The 17,381-nt window shown below is 49.2% G+C and overlaps 1 protein-coding gene across 18 annotated transcripts in view; it reads left to right on the top strand.

Moving 5' to 3' along the window:
• The window catches only part of LOC144152645 (uncharacterized), a 93,359-nt gene that overhangs the window by 70,447 nt on the left and 5,531 nt on the right, over positions 1-17,381 (top strand). For all 18 annotated transcript variants that reach the window (XM_077684011.1, XM_077684008.1, XM_077684005.1 and 15 more), the window contains 4 exons: positions 5,246-5,685; positions 8,853-9,118; positions 9,256-9,550; positions 12,526-13,106. In XM_077684011.1, coding sequence (XP_077540137.1) covers positions 5,246-5,685; positions 8,853-9,118; positions 9,256-9,550; positions 12,526-13,106 — 1,582 coding nt within the window. The remainder of the gene's footprint in view (positions 1-5,245; positions 5,686-8,852; positions 9,119-9,255; positions 9,551-12,525; positions 13,107-17,381) is intronic.

Raw genomic sequence — 17,381 nt, 5'->3', positions numbered from 1 at the left:
CAATCCTCAAGAAGTAAATGCCAAGACAAAGGCGATATTCAGTTTACAAAACGAAGTAGTTACCGGGAACCCGTTGCGCTGATTCGCAACGAGAAATAAAAAGGAAATGTTTTACTACATCTGCAACAGCGCAACTTCATTTATTGCCATCTTTAGGGTTCGTAAGCGACCTTATACGCAAGAATGCAAACACATCTCGCTGTAGCAGGCACCTGTTACATTTTAAAAGGAACGCAAAGGGTCAACAGAGCAGCCGTAACAGAAAATTTGTGCTCGCTGTGAGGTGTAAACCGGCTTGTCACTTTGCGAAAACATAGCTAAACATGAGATGTTGATTGTACTGCGTGCGTTGACAATTCAATTCGCAAGTTCACTTGAGACGAGAGCCGTAAATAAGCGATCCGAAACCGTTATTCATCAAACCCTCGTCGCTAAATTTTCATTTAAAGGAGCCGTTAGAGCGGTTACATTTATATCTCTGCACTGATCAAAATTCACTAACTTTATGTTACCTTTGAACACACAAAAAATATCGTAGGCTGTTAGAAAGAATTTTGGGGCAGTTAACTGGTGTTACCCATTAGGGCATCCCACAAATGCAAGAATGCGTCATGCTACCAGTGAAAGCGATTGAGATTGCCGTTTTAAACTGAATTTCAGAGATTGAGGCTTCCTGATTTGTTTCTATTTATGCTTTCATTGAAGGCTCAAAGCCATAGTCTGGAAAGATCGAGCTTGCTACGAGCTACAGCGTACAAGTTCATTGTCACAATTACGGCCATTCTGAGACTCCCGATGAGTCGTCGCTATTTTTGGCGTAGTAATGAAAACTGACTGCCGCTTCCATGCTATACATTCAACGCTGAGGAACCGAACTACAGCATACCACTCTTGTTTGCACCTTTCGTGCGCACATACGGCGAGAAAAAGGCACGAAGCGCGCCCACAGTGTGCATTCTTACGGGCCGCTCAGCGGAGCATCCACACTAGCAGCGCGACGCTGTCGCCACCTACATGTCGAGCTCGCGGCGAATAGGGTATATATTGTACAACCGGTTTACACTTTTATTTAGTTTTGGCATTTCAAGGAACTTAGGTGAGTATTTGTTGTACTGCGATCGTGCAGTAAGCGTCGCCCGAGTTTCCACAGTAGCTCACATCTAGCAATTGCATTTCGTAGATGGAAAAGCGTTCGCAGATGCGTAGTCGTGCTGCTGACCGCTGTGCTTGTTCGCCCAGCGCAAAAAAGCGCTTCCCGCGCCCTAGTTTTACGCTGTACGGTAAAAATATCAGTTGATTTTATTTCCTTAGTACCTATATTGACTTCGCTGACTCTTCTCCCGCCTTCAAGAGGCCTTATATTTTCCTACTGGCATACCAGTCAGCGAAGCGTTGCATGTGCGCTTGTGCAGCGCTTGTGAGAAGCGACCTTGACTTGGAGCTAGATGCAGTGTACAAACAAACCAAGTAAAGAAAGGCACATTCTTCCATTCACAAACGTGTCCTGGCTTCGTTTCAACTAAGCGAGCGAATTGCGACCAAGCAATTTTTTTTTAACCTCCTTGATTGCGACGACCCGCCGGCGGCCGGCGGACGAAACGCTGGGCCGACTGACTCTGTCGGCCGGGGAGCCGTGCAGTAGCGCAGCCGTGGTGGCCGTGGCGCAGCCAATTGCCAGCTCATCCCCTCCTGACGTCACACGAAAACTCCACAGAAAATGGGCGAGCGTAAAGAGAGGAGGACATCATTTTCGAATTAGTTTTTCTACTAAATAAAATCGCGTAAACGCGCCTAGAGTGGTTGAAACATGGCCTGGGGACTCCGGACTACAATTTGCGCTAGTAATCCCGCAATGTTTACATATCACTTCAGTGTCCCTTTAAAACAGGAGGATTGCACCTTTTTGTGCAGGAGTTGGGGTCGTTTTTTCTGAGCACCTTTCATCATGTGGCCCAACCGATAAACGTGTCCGACATTCATTTGCAAAGGTTAATGCTAAGAGGCTCGGTACAAAACAGAACTGGGTGTGCGTGTGGTACGGAGTACCGTATAATGCGGAATATAGGTTGAGGCGGAATATAGGTCGACCCCCTTACCTTGTAGCCGAAAAATGCAAAAAAAAATTAAATAATTAGGTACCAACCATTGTTTTATTGAGACTGTAACTTGTTTCGTCTCAGATTACTCATTTAAAACAGTCTGAAGTATCCTCGGACGACTGCTTCTGGCTCGCTGTCGCCCACACAGCAGGTCGTCCTCGGTGCAGTCCAGGGAATTGCTTATGCAGCACTTAAACACTCGCAAGATGATGTCATCGTGAAGCGAGTGCAAAGCATGTGACACTCGTGTGCAGACCGGAGCGACAGCCAGTCTGTGCAGGCTGTCAGCAAACAACTTGGTGTATCCATTCGTAGAGACATCGCACGACGCTAGCGGACAAAATTTGCCCTTTTGTAGAGCAGCACAGGTGCTCAGAGCAGTGCCCATGAAATGAGGCCTTCCGAGCGTTGCATACCGAGAGCTGCCCCTTCAGCTAACGCCGCTAGCAACTTCTTTTGGTGATACCGAACTGGCGCAAGGCGGACACGTCATTGGCCTTGGAAAACCCCCAACTTTTCTGTTAAATGCTGCTGTAAACTGGCACCAAGTGCCTAAACTCATTTTGAGCAAGAAGAAAATAGCAGGCACACATTCGCCGGCAGCGAGAGAAGCAACAAAACAAAGATGGCGTTGCGTCCGATTGATGGTGGTGGCGATGGTGCCTTTGGGGTTTGGATGGGCTCGATGGGCTGCCCTGTCGCCAGATGACAACTGCCAGTGACTGCAATATAGGTCGAGGGGTGACTTTTCGGCAAATTTTTCTGTAAAAAATCTCGACCTATATTCCGCATTATACGGTAACTGCCCTCTGTAATGATGGAGGCGAATAGCGAAAACACCCATGTGTTTGAGATTTCGGCTCACGTTCAACATCCCGAGGTTGTCAAAAATAAACCAAAGCCCTCCGGTAAGGTGTGCCTCATCGCCTGTGTAGCGTCGGTGGGTTTTAAACATCATTAAAAAAATCCCTCTGTAATGCACCCCAGTACTGGATGCTTCATGAACGTGCATCAAGCAGATACTGAACGTACAGTCAAACTCTACTATATCAATCCCGTTTACATCGAATTATTCTTTATATCGAACTATTTTTGGACGCAGTACATTTACAATGACAATACATACCAAAAACTACGCTTATATAGAACAAAAATGCCAGCGACAACTGATATATCGAATGCCAAATGCCGCAGAAGTGCCCCTCCTCCCCCCAAGTTGGCTTTCCCTCGGGGTGGAGAAGAAATTCAGCCGGCACACTCCTCAAAGTGGTTAAGCTAGTGTCACTAAATAAAGGCATATTTAGCCTCTGGAATTTGCAGCTGCTCGAAGTAAAACGAACGACCCCTTCGCACATCCTTCGCATCAGTAGTGTTTTTTTTTTTTATTATTATTATTATTTTTGCGCGAGTACGCAGTTACTGTGGTGATTGAAGTCTAATTTTTCGGGACCTGCACGAACCGAGAACCGCGACGATGCGAGCTTCCGCGCGAAGGGCTCTTCTGCGGCGGCCGCTATCACTTTCCTTTAAAACAGTTGCGTGCAGCGCACCACACAGCCGCCGTACTTGTTCGCGCGCCGACGAGGCCCGACTCGACCGCGAAAGCGGGCGTCTTGATGGGATGCCGTGCCCGCTTTCGCCTTCGCGTCTATTACGGAATGAGGCGTCGTGAAATCGCCATCTTCGTTCGCTGCCTACCTTTGCCTGCCTATGATGCCTGCCTTCTCGGTCGACGCAGCGGCGGCAGCTTGCTGCGAATACGGCATCATATTGTACGGCGCCCGTCTTCGTGTTGGGGAATATCGATGCGAGACGATGCGCGCTCGGCGAGCGCCGCTCGGGTAGGGCACATTCACGACGCCTGATTTCACGGTTGTGGCGACGGCGGCAGCGGGGCGGCGCACTGCATGCGATTGTTTTAGCTCGAAACTACTTTACCAAAAAATTTAAAAAAAAGAAGCCACTGTTAGTAACATAGTGTTGATTATTATACAAATAAAGGCCAAAAAGTCGCTACATTTAAAGGAATTGGCAAAAAGCAGGTTTCAGTCCCGAGTAAAGGGTAATATCAAGGTGCCAGCTCCTATTTAATTTATTGCGCTCCTTCTAAATAATTCAGGCCAATTCTATTTTTAATGCAGTTTTTGGATTAGTTGCTCTTAAAAGTGCGCTCAGCCGCATTATTTAAGGCCGTCAGTGTGCTCCAAAAGTGCTCCTAAGTAGCCCCTAAATTGCTCCAAACCTGCACCAAAATGGGATTTTTGCTGCCCCAAAGCTGCTCCAAAATAAGACTTTTGCTGCTCCCGTGCCTGCTCCAAAAAGCTAGACCCTGCTTCCACCCCTGGGAAAGCAACGACGATTCTTTGCCCCACAACCTCTGAAGTGATTGGTACGCTCGCACAAGTGCAGCGCTTCCTCGCAATTGGGAAAGATTGCGACCTCAGCTGCTCCGACCCTTTAGGCAGTGTGGAGAAGTGCGTGCTGTTTCAGGCAGCGAGGTTGTTCAAGCAGAAGATACAGGACTGCATGTGCGAAATTAACGCAGTTCCACCAATAAAGTGTTTTTATGAATGCTATGTGCTTTTATGACGTCCAATTCCTTAGCTTGCTTATATCGAATGATCCACCATATCGAACTGATAGGTGCTTTTTGCGAGTTTGATATAACTGGGTTTGACTGTATGACATGAAAGGGCGGGGAAGGAAGGGAAGGCACGTGTGTGGTGCACTCGGTAATGCCTAAACTGGGGGAAAGAACATTTCTTAAAAGAAAAGGCGCCGACTAGCCTGTAGTATGCCAGCAACCAACTGCTTAGAGTTCCGCAAAAACTATGGATGGCCTGATATCACATCATGAGGGATACGTAATGAGACCATTTGATTTCGTACCTTAGTTTGGGCGGTGCACACAGTTTACTCATTCCCAGGTCATTGTAAATGATATGTATCTAGTATTTGTAGCTTGCTCCCACTGACGAGCCGCTGATTCCTCTACATCCAAAGTGCCTTGGGAAAGGTGCCATTCTACGATGCGCTCCTCTTTCACAGGGCTTAGCTGCACTCCCGTCTGATGTGACAGTGCCTCTACCACGGTTGGTAGCCGAGTGCTCTTGGTCCCAGCTCAGCGCGTGTACAATCGCCCGCAGGTCCTGCGCCAGCAGCAGAGAAGAAGAAAGCAGCCCCCAGGGCAGAAGGGGCTCCGGAGGTGCCTCCAAAGCCCGCCCACCTGCGCAAACCCCAGAAGCCCCAGCCCCCGGCTGCGGCCGCCTTCCGGAGGGAGCAGCGGCCCCCGGCGCCTCCGGCCAGGGCGGCTGCCAAGGAGGCCCAGCCCAAGGAGCGGGCGGCCTCCCGGGAGAAGAGCGCGCCGCCGCCTTCCAAGGAGGCCAGCCCCGCCCCGAGCGGCGTCCCGGCCTCTCTGCCGACAGCGGCAGTGGCGCCCATCGTGGCCATGACGGCCGTGAGGCCCCCTTCGGCAGCGCCCTCTGCTCCGCCCGATGTGGTGGCATCAAATGTGGTCGCGGATGGGGCACAACAGCCACTTTCTCCCGAGGACTCGGAGGGCAAGCCCGAATCTTCTGTACCTCAGGTGATTTCCCCCCACTCGCGTCTGCTGCATGTGTGTGCTTGGCGTGTTCATTTGAGCGGTGTGTGTGGTCAGCTGTAGTGTCGGCACTTTGGTTGTGCAGCCTTGAAAATGAAATTCGGGGCAAAGTATCACGGTTGGTAGACTGATCGTATTTCACGAAGCCAATGCATTGTGGCAGCTTTCAGAGCTTGTGTGCTTTCACATTTTGCAGCTCGTTGCAGGCATGGAAGCTGCTTTGTTCTGGTCACAGGGTTCGCACAGGTCTTTGAAAACCTTGAAAACCCTTAAATTTAGAAGTGCCTATTTCAAGGCCTTAAAAGTCCTTGAATTTTTAAATGGTCCTTGAAAACCCTTGATTTTCCCGAAGAGAATCAATGGCCCTGTCTTTTCATGAGAATTTAAAGTGTTTTGTCGGGGATTTTTGGTGTTAACGAATGTAAATAAACATTGCAACAATCAAATTTAAGTGTATTGCGTGAAACTGCAACAAGTTTGGTGAATTTTCATTACAAGGCAACATTGCAAGCAGGCACTTCTCAATCCAGCTCAATCCAATTCATGTCAGGATACAATCCAGTGAAAGCCGGCTTGTGTTCTCTATCTTGCATCTTCAATTAAGTCTGTGGACGCTCGCTCATTGCATGTTTGCTGTGCCTCATGTGCTCCATCTGCGTTAGCTTTTACGTGCAAATAGCAGATGTGTACATAGTTTGTCCTGCCTTGCAGCAACACTTGCCGATTTAATTTCATCTGATACCCTTGCTGACAAGCAAGAAATGCAGGCAGGATTAACTAAGTTTTGAAATAAGACAGAATGAGCAAAACAGCAAGAAAAAATAAAAACGCGAATCATGAAATAAAAAAAGGTGGGGGAGCATTCATAAACCCGTTAGCGCCTATATAAATGTGCACTAATGTGCTTAGGTATTGTGCAATAAAAAACTTTTGCATTGTGTTGAAAAAGTTATAAATAATCTCAGATAAAACATTAGATTAGGACCTTGAAAATGTGTTTTCTGGTCCTTGAAAGTCCTCGAAAACCCTTGAATTTTTGCTTTTGGAGCCTGTACGAACCCTGTGGTCAGTGCTGATGAAGAGTGCATGTTGATCACTGCAGTTTAGGCAGACTCGGGACACACCCCACATGCCACTACCAAGGAATGCAACTCTGACGCACAGGTGCACACATTAGGGTGTGTTGCACATGAGCTGCTGTGAATAGCAGTGTGGAGCACAGCTCATCGAGACTGCCTTCATAGTAGTAGTAGTAGTAGTAGTAGTATGAAACTTTAATGAAAAAAGAACTGTGTTTATGGTGGTCAAATCGACCACAGCTGTGCTTATAATATTTTGTCTTGAAGCATTCTTTGGGATGAACTTGGCAATGCAGAAGGTTTTACAGATGGGTTACAAGGCCCATGTTGCACACTGTGGTTGCAGTATTGCTTTCAGTGGGGTGTTGTTTGGCATTGACTGTCATAAGATTTTTTGTCTGCTAAGTGGACTCTACTTGCTGCCCTTCTTGGCACGCAATACAGGGGTGAGACAGCTGCGCATATTGCGCAGATTAGATACAAATTTGTTTTCCTGCGCCAGGCTGCTCCAGAAGCTTGAAAATTGCAAAAATTGCGCCAGACTGCTCCAGAACAGTCTGAGAGCCAAGGATTTTAACACTCACAGTCAGTGTCAGTGGGGGAAGTGCTTACTGACGGCATTATTTTCCAGCACCCCCAAGGTGATGCTGTTTGTAAAGGTTCAATTGATTGATCGTTCTATAAAAAACGGGCATAAAATTGTCCTCGAGATAGTTTTTTCGAAAGTCACGACGTCGGGTTGCACATGTTCTGTTCTATGCGTTTTTAAAGTTTTCCCATCGAAAACCATTGCAAAGTCCTGTAGAAAAAATACTTACGTGTACTGAGGCGTCAAACTACTTGTGCAAGTTGATGAAAAAACGGCAATTTATCTCCGGAACGACATTACTGGGCGCCGCCATCTTGGTGTGGTGAAGATGTGAAAACGTGGCCGCCAGGTGAAGCAGTTGCTTGGGGTTCGGACAGAGTGCTCTTCGCCTTTCTACCTTGGTTTTAGTTATGGGGGTGGCGGGGTTTACATTTAGTCGTTTGATCTGTTGCGGGTACGTTGCGGGTCTCGAAAGATGGGAGTTCATCAAAAACATGGCGCCCGCGAATTCTCCGTGTTTCGGCCTTGAGTATGAGGCGCAGTGCGTGCTTGAAGTGAAATTTCGGACTCATTGCGGTCTTATAAAACACTGAGTTATTGCTGCCTTTCACAGCAAGCTTGCGAGTGGCGTGAATGGAACGATCGACGCTGCAGCAGCAGCGGCGCAGGCTACATCGCCGCAAAATGTTCAAGCAGTGTCTGATAGTGGGGCGGGCTATTATTTCACGCCAGTAATAACGGTTCATTTATCTGAACTGAAATTTAATGCCAAGAGGGAGGCGGGTAAACATACCAACGTTACTCAAATTACGATCGTAGTGAATGTGCACCTTGGGGATTGAAATTGGAGGGCTGGTGGGGTGCGACGACTGTCACCTTGCTTTGCGCAAGTTTTGCCGTGGCTCTACACTTGTGCGCAAGGCCGAGTCTGGGATTACAAAAATAGCAATTTAGGCATTCACATGGTAATAAAAATGCCTTAAGATTGCTTAACTTTTCAATTCGATATTTTCAACGGTGCTCCACTATCTATGCATAGAACCTAAGAATTTAAAATGGTTTGTAAAAAGGTAGTGCAGTTCGTACCTTGTGATAATCTGGTAGAAAAAAACTTTATTGAGAGGCTGTTTCAGTGTTATGTGCGTTCAAAACTGATTAAAAAGTGCACTTTTCCGCCGTGAGTTGCTAAAAACTTGATTTTTTAGGCTCCTAAGGTGATATAATAAATGTCATTCTTCTGCTCCAATTCAAGGTTCTTCTGCTCCAAAATTAAGATTTCGCTGCTCCAAAATTTGCTCCCAAATCTGATTCAGCTGTCTCACCCCTGGCAATACCAACACAATGTTTTCATCTCTTCTATGAATTAGGGTAAATCCGGCCACCCTCCACCACGATTCTTTTTCCAGAATCCTGCTGTGCCCAACCTACAATATTCCAAGCGTGAATGCTGTGTTCAAACCGACATTCTGGGACCCTCATCGCAGGTGCCCAAACCACCAGAGGCTCCCGTCGCGGCCAGGCAGGTTGAGGGCAAGGCCAACTCCCCAGCAGCAGCCGATGCCCCTGCACCGGCTCCAGCAGTGCCCAGTGCCGAACCCAGTGCCGAGGAAGGTTCAACGCCCAGCAAGCCGGCTCCACGTGTCATCTCGGAGGAAGAGGCGCGGGCCCTGCTGGCCGAGAAGCGCCGCCTTGCCCGCGAGCAGGCCGAGAGGGAGGCCGAGCTCGAACGCCAGCGGCAGGAGGAACTCAGGTGCGTGGGGGCGTCACTTGTGCAACCGAGCCCCGCGGCAGTGAAATGTGTGGAAACTTTTTGCTGTGGATTTGATCCACTGCGAGTTAGTCAGTCATTTGGAAAGGTTCCCCCCCCCCCCCCCCGTCTTTGTGCAGGCGCCAGGAAGAGGAGCGGCAGAGGCAGGAGGAGGAAGAGCAGCGGCGCGCAGAGGAGGAGCAGCTGCGGCTGGCCGAGGAGTTCCGGCGGCAGGAGGAAGAGAAGCTGCAGCGGGCCATTGAGGAGCAGCAGAAGCGGGAAGCCGAGGAGCGGGAGCGGCGGGAGCTGGAGGCCCAGCAGAAGGCGGAGCGCGAGGAGCAGGAGCGCAAGGCCCGCGAGGAGGCCGAGCGCCAGCGCAAGGAGCTGGAGGAGCGACTCAAGCGGGAAGAGGCCGAGCGCGCCGAGAGGAAGAAGGTGGGTGCTGGACCACGTCGTTCTCCCTTGTCTCCCCCCCAAGAATGGGCTGTTGAGGGCCTTGTCTCGACTAGAACTATGTGTGCAGGCCGTGCGAAATTAGGAGGGATGTTGTGGGGGAGCGTCTGCTGCCCTAAGTGTGCAGGAGGTTATTGAAAAGGGTTAAAAGGTAGAGACCCCTGTTCCTCACTTGAGGTGCAGGAATGGCCAGACACCTTTCACTAGTGGGCATTCCCTGTTGCTTGTGGAGAGGATACCACCGCAACCACTAGACAGATTTTGATTGGGGTTTTTTCTCTTCTTCTTCTTCTTCTTTTCAAGGCATTCAAGGCATCCAATATTTCTCGCAGCACAGTCAGTGTGCCCTAAGCCATAGATTATATGCATTGGTATCAATAATTTCTATAAAAAATTCACTGTTAACTCTTTTGGGACCGCTCCATAGGCCATCGATTGCATATGATCGATGGTTTCGCGAGCCTGCAGAATACAAATTTTCGCTCGATGGAACACCTAGCGACATCTAGGAGATACAATCGAATCCCGCTACAACAAAATTGATGGGACGCGCGAAAAATTTCGTTGAAGCGAAAATTCGTTGAGGCGAAATCCGCTCCAACACACCACGGAAAGGCCCGAAAAATAGCCCCGTATGTTTCCGCATCATTGGCAGCAAAAAAACAATGTTTAGAACAATGTTTAGAAAAAGGAGTGACGCGCAATAACGTCATGTTTATTCGGATAACAAACATACCAATGGGTTATCTGTGTTCACTGCACGCAAACAACGCGTTACGGAGGGGGGTGAAGAAATGCAGGCGCAAAACGTATTGCTGCACAACAAGGCGTGCTCACCGAGCTGATTACTTGCAGATAGCTGCTAGGCCGTCCGAAGCCCCCTCTCGCTTGTGGCAGGAGCAGTGCCGTTATCTTATCCTCTGACAGGGCACGGCAGCTACTGACCTTGGCAGGCAAGACGCGCGCGCGCGCTTGCATTAAACATGACCGCGCGCTCGCGACTTAGATAGGATGACTTGGCTTCAAGACCAAACATGCAAACATGATTTTTGCTCTTGGCTATGAAGAATGGTAGAAGAAAAATGGCAAGGACAGCTGCTCACGAGTCACAACGCATACATGACGGCGCCGCGCCAGCAGCGGGGCACATTCGTGCGATTTCAATTGGATGCAGATTGGCTGCAGCTCCGGCTTGGCGAACCGGGCCTGCACCTCATGTAAAGACGGCCAGCCACATCGTTATCACCACCAAACAATGGCGTCCGCCTATGAGTTTTTTTTTTGTTTAGTTTTGGGTGGCGGTGTGGGCGCACCGCGCATGTTTTCGGTGAAACTAAGCGTCCTGAATGTTTAAAAAGTTACAGATAGCTGGCGCTATGCTTATTTTATTGTAAAATAATTGTTCAAACCCAGCCCAATTCATCGAAAATTTCGTTGAAGCGAAAGCAAACCAGACAAATGGTTCGTTGTGGCGAGGACTTTGTTGCATTGACTTCTATGGCTAGCTGATGGGGAATTGGAAATATTTCGTTGAAGCGGAAATTTCATTGAAGTGGACTTCGTTGTAGCGGGATTAGACTGTAGTTTGAAAACTGGAGTTTTCTCTTTTGTGAAGTTTCTTTTTTTATCGCCAGGCGGCAACGCATCAGATATTTTATTCTGACGGGCAGTGGTTTCGAATGTAAACAAACATGGCGTCATACTGACGCGAGCGCGATAAGAAATCCGCCTCATCTCGTCTCGCATATCTTCGCCTTCTACTCTGGATTTTAACGATGAGAGTGGCAGTGAAGAGTCGGAATGCGGCTTTAGAGATCGGATTTCAGCTCATGTGAGGATTCGGGTGTCGATCAGCCTGGTACATCAAATCGCGCTCGAAGGTGGGTGTTGGTTTCGGTTTCAATTGGCTCTGGAGTAGATATGTGCGCTCGAAATATGTTCTCGCTGGTTTATATTTGTTCGCTAGGGTCTTAACTACCTATGCTGGTGATCTCCTGCCACCAGCGCAGAAACGGATCAAGTTTTCGCCGAGACAAGAGCCCGGCGTGTACCTGGGCGACGACGTAGCCATGGCCCTAGTGCCAAAGAGATCACACACAAAACGATAAACCAGTTACACCTAGCCGCAATAAACCAGTTACAATAAACCTCTGGCGGCGGTAGAGTCACACGCACCACGAAGCGTTCGATGAGCTCCGCCTTTCGAGCCACACAACTTTCCGTAATCTGGCTCGCGATCTCAGGCATTCCCATCGCGATAACGTCAGTGTTGAATACCACAGACTGAACAGAAACTTGGCCGAGCGAAGCAGCGAAAATGAACTCAAACCGCACGTTACGCAGTTCAGGCCAATGTTGGTTCAGGCGGCCGCCATCTTGCGTTGCACCGCGACACCCAATCAGGAGGGTCGTTTTAGTGCGCCTTAACCGGAGGACCAATAGCGCTTCAGCATCTATTTCTAGCTTCATTTGTGCGTCATTTCTTTTCTGTCATTTGTGCGTTTGTGAATGAACGAAGATAAAAGAGACGAGTGGAACCGGAAAGTTGATCGCTCGGCCGATCTAACGATATCAAAATGGCCGCGCCCAGTGCAGTGGCACCGTTGCGGCGATACAGCGCTCGGAAAATTGCCGTTTTTTCGCCATTTTGCGCTGATAGTTTGTCATCACGCCTGGCAAAAGTACTTTTTTATGCCAGTAAACTTTGCAGACGCACAGAATAGGAAACGTAGAAGCTGAATATGTGAGTTTCAAAAAAATGATGTTTTGGTCATTTTTCTGAAGCTGAAAGCCGCGTCCCCCCTTAAGCCGCAGCACCAGGTGCACTGCAACGCGCAGCAGTCTTACATTTGGGGATAGTATGGCAAAGTTTAGTAATCCCTGAAAAATTGCCAGTGCTTCCCATCTTGAGTACCTTGTGCGTTCCTTCCCTTCCCACTATGCCCCAATGCATGCAGCGGGTGGAGGAGATCATGAGCCGCACACGGAGGAGGGGTGGCAAGGACTCCGCCGGCAAGACTGGTGATGCCCAGGCGTCCCCCGAGAGGGAGAGCTCTCCGTCCGTGTCGGGCCGGTCGTCGCCCCAGGTGGTCGGAAAGGCATTCTCCGACGAAGATAAGGCTGCCGCCCCCGGCACAGGCGCCGGTGAACAGCAGCAGCAGCAGCAGCAGGAGCTGCGGAGTGAGCAGCCACCCGCGGCAGAGGAGCAGGGGGCAGGAGAGGCGTCTCTAGGGTTAGGGGTCGGGGGAACGCTGGCGGCTGGCTCGCCGGCGGGAGAGACCTGTGTGAATGGTAGGGAACCAATTGTTGTGGAGCGTGTGGTGGACAGCGGCAGTGTGGGCGGTGGTGGGCCCCTCCCTCCGAGCGAGGAGGAAGGGGGGTCGGCCACAGTGGAGCCCATGGACCAGTCCCCGCCACAGGGCAAGTGCTTCTCCCCTCCCTCCGTGACCAGCGAAGGGAACCTGGCGGCAGACAGCCCCTGCACCAACGGCTACAGCTCGCACCACACCAACGGCGGGGGCCACAACATCCTCAACGGGTGGGTGCGCACACGGCCTCGCCTCAGTTTCGTACCTCCGTGTTTGTAAATGCCGGTAGCTCTGGGTAAACCCATCACTGTCCTTCACTCAATAACTTAGTACTAGGTCTTTTATGCCGTCATTGGTTAGCGATGCCTTTCTGCCTAGGACAGTAGGTGGAAGGTGCTTCCCGAGTGTAACAAATGTGCAACACCTGTCATCGTAAGGTGTGGGACAACCCTCCACACAGCCAAAGTTTTTTCTTTAACATAGAACATGCCTAGCACACAAGATAGGTAAACCCTGCAGACAATACAGGTGCGGTGGCTGTGAACATATAGGTTTGCATTTTGTTCATGAGGAGACATTTGCACACCTGTCAACTCTCCCGAATTGTCCGGGAGACTCCCGAATTTTTACCATATCTCCCGATTGTACGAATGCTATCTCGAAGCTTCCGAAAAGTGGTTAGAAGAGCACTCGCCACCACGTAGTTCCTTATAACTAGGGGTGCGCGAATATTCGAAACTTCGAATATTCGATTCGAATTTTTCGGTATTCGATTCGATTCGAACGACACTTTTATTGTTCGAAATATTCGAACCACCTAAAACTAAAAAAAAAAAAAAAAAATCAGAGCGTGTCTGTATCGGTGTTTATTTACAGTGGACTCTCAATGATACGATTCTGGGGGTGCGAATTTCGGGATGATACGAATTTCCGAAAAGTCCCGGCGAAATTGCATCGTTTGCAACGGGAAAAGTTTCGGCTGTTACGAACGGACCTGCGCGGCCCGGCGGAAGATACGAACGAGCCGGCGAGGCACCCGACTGCCGAACGAGCAAGTGACGGCTATCGCTCCCCTGTTTGTCACTCTTTCTCCAGAAACGGCCGGGCTGTTGTTTTCTGCTCGCGAAAACGCTCTGCGCACGCCCAACGCGCTGACACCGCCGCGAAACCACCCCCACGCTGCGCGCGGCGCGGCCGGCGGCGTATGGCGTCGATCGGCTCCAGCCGCGAAGTGGCGCGGGCGCTCGAGCGGAGCGACCGCTTCTAACCACTCTTTAAAATGCGGCTCAAGGGAGACACGAAGTTTCTTGTGCGGTAAAGGAGCTGATAATGCACGCGAAAACGGTACTATAAAACATCATCCGCGCCGCTAGTGAAAGCGCCCATAAAATATTTGCCGGGGTGCTAAGCCTAACCATATCCGGCGGAGCCAAGCCGGCTGTCTCGATCTCATCGCAAGTAGTCAGGCTCCTCCATTCTGCCGCGCGCGCCGTGCGTCATTTTCTGACCGAGGTAGGCGCTACCGCGGGCGCGAAATCGTCGATGTGGGCGTGAAAATATGGCGCTCGCAGAGCCGAGGCGAGCGAATCGCGTGCAAAAACGCACCATGCGGTTCACGCTTGGCTGTTGCAGCGTGTAGCGAGCTTGGGCACAGCGAGTGAGGAGACGAGCGCGAAGCTTTACGTGCTCCAGAAAGGACTGCTTTGCCACACGGGGGTTAAAAAAAGCAGAAAAAATCACGAATTTCTTCACGCGATTGTAGGAAAAGAAATAAACGAAAACTTTTTCCAGCGCTAAATTTTTTGGTCTGTGTTGTTTCGTACGAATTTCGGATGATACGAATATTTTTCGCAGTCCCGCGAGATTAGTATCATCAAGATTTTACTGTTTCAGTGCGCGGCAATGTGCACGGGCTCGGGCATGCCAGCTACTAGTGTCTCAAGTGAGCGGCTGTTTTCGGTATCTGGTAAAGTGGTGACGAGCAGGAGGTTGTCACTGCTCCCCGAACATGTCGAGCAGTTAACCTTTCTCCATGTTAACATTTAAGTGAGTGCAGACCTTAACCTGTTGAGTGCAATGGTATTGTGTAATTCCTAATTTTACTTTGTGTGATTTGTTGTGCAATAAAGTTGCAGTTTTTGTGTCTCTAGATGGTGAAAACATTCATTTTACAAAAAACAATAAGTCTTCGTATTCGAAAAATATTCGAAAAATATTCGATTCGATTCGAACTTTGTTTTTATTATTCGCATTCGCTTCGAAATTAAAAAAATGATATTCGCACACCCCTACTTATAACCATACCGTAGAGTACCCCTAAGTATATTCTAAGCACTATAGTACCGCATGCACCGCACATCTGGACGCTGGTGGCAGGTTGTTTATAGCGTGCAAAGGACGGCCGCGAGACACGCTCCTTACTGTACCAAAAGAAGGCGTGGGAAAAGGTCCCCTTCACAAGTAAAGTTGGCGCTCTCCGCTACAAGAACCAGGAGTAGAGTTTTTTTATTATGCAAGAACAAAGCAACTCAAAATAAACACCCTTGCCCCTTTCTGATGTCAATCTCCAGTCTCAATAATCCCGTAATACTAAAATACCCCCCCGCCCCCTCCAGAATGCGGTCTCCCGAATTTTCATGCTGCTAGGTTGGCAGGTATGCATTTGGGATACTGCAACATGTCTTTCATTGTACACAAACCAAACCTTTGTTATCAGAACAAAAACAAACTAAACTCTGAAAAATTTGCTTGCTTGGTAGGTTCAGAATTTTAAAAATAATCCGATAGTACATATGCAGTATTTGGTTTGTCGCTTGGATTTAGTATGCCACTTTGCAAGTGATAAGTAAAATCTTCTGTCGTCTTTGTTAAGTATTAACTATAACTGTAAAGCAAATCTGGTGTGATAACCTTGGGGTTCCACATGTTACGCATGATGAAAAGAAAAGTGGTTGATATTTAAAAAGTGTCGTTTTAATTGTAGTTCATGATCTGTGCACATCAAACACATTGAGACGATTCTTCAGTCCCAACAAGGTGCCCTGGAGTAAGGGAGCTAGAAAAATAGTTTTCCTTTCTTCCTTCCTTCCTTGCCAAGGGTGTTAAGATTCTTAGACGTGTAGGTACTTTAAAGACAGCAGGACTATAACTTACCCTTCAAAATGTTTCTGGAGAACTAATCTCTCATCAGTCTATCTGAGGTGCAGGGAGTTTCAATAACCAGTGAATGGCACCAACTAACTGGCATAGGTGCATCTTGAGCCTGTTTTCAGAGGATCAGCAATCTCTTCAGACATAGAAATCACTAGGATTAGAAACAGCATTGCAAGTGCTGGCCGCCATAGTGCTGCAAGAAAGTTGTGCTCTCTTAGGGCCTTGTTCACACTTGCAGTGGGAGCGACAAAAGTTAGCGATGTGACTGTAGCGACCACCGCACTCAGTGTTCACATTTGTACGCGACAGGAGTGATGGCGATGACCTATTTTTGCTTTTCTTGTTACTGTGTCTCACTTGAAACGTGACTTCACGGGAGTTTCAGTTCCAACATCACACAGTATCCCGGTTAAAGTGGCTAAAATAGAAGGTGTGAAGCGGAGCAGCGCCCTCGCCCGCTGTGGTCCCACTTCATGGGCCTGCCACCAAGGAAGGATAGGGCGCTTTAGTTGGAGGTGCAGGAAGCCCAGCTTGCCAGCGCAGTTGACAGGTCACCGAGCACCGCAGTTAGCCAGTTCGCGTTACCGCGTTTCATCTTGCACCCTGTAGTTAGCAAGCAGTGAGCTATGTGCTGGTCGACACTATACATAATATGTGCTGGTCGACACTATACATAATATGTCCGCATGAACATGAGATAGAATACAGTGGGGCACGTTGGCAGCATTGCCATCAATTTCGAGAAAAGAGGTCACAAAGGTAGTGCTTTGTAGCCGGTCGTGACGCGGGTTGCACAGAATGTATTAAGAAGATATCCAAGGTCTGCGCTTCACAAAGGTAGTGCTTCGTTGCCGGTCGCAATGCGGGCTGCACAGAATGTATGGAGAAGAAATCCAAGGTCTGCGTTCCAGTTCGAGAACAGTTTTCAAAGTGGACCGGAGCCAGGACTGCTTGTGAAGCATGCACAGAGGCATGACTGGCCCCATTGATGTTCTGGCGGAATCTTGGAAGGAGTGGGACATGGGTAAACATTGCTGTACCCGACAGCGTCACTCTGCTCCCTTATTCGTCCTCTTTACGATAGTTGATCCTTGCTTCCAGCGCAACGTGGCTACGTAACTTGGATGTCACGTTAACATGGATGATGCACTAGCCATCGCCTCCTGTATTTTTACAATGCCAAATGCATCAGCCCGGACCGGCCAACCAAGCCCTCTCCCTCTACTCCGGCCACTCTCCCCCAATCACCAGCCTTCCCAGTGCTTTAATCACGTGACCGGTTCATCTTGGGGCGACGCGTGGTGGAAAACGGCAACCAAGCTATTTTGTTCTGCCACTTCTCATAAGGGGCG

Source organism: Haemaphysalis longicornis, unplaced genomic scaffold (assembly GCF_048455015.1).
Source record: "Haemaphysalis longicornis isolate Haplotype H1 unplaced genomic scaffold, Haemaphysalis longicornis Haplotype H1 scaffold_9, whole genome shotgun sequence".
NCBI lineage: Eukaryota > Metazoa > Arthropoda > Arachnida > Ixodida > Ixodidae > Haemaphysalis > Haemaphysalis longicornis.
This window is presented reverse-complemented; position numbering and strand designations above follow the sequence as displayed.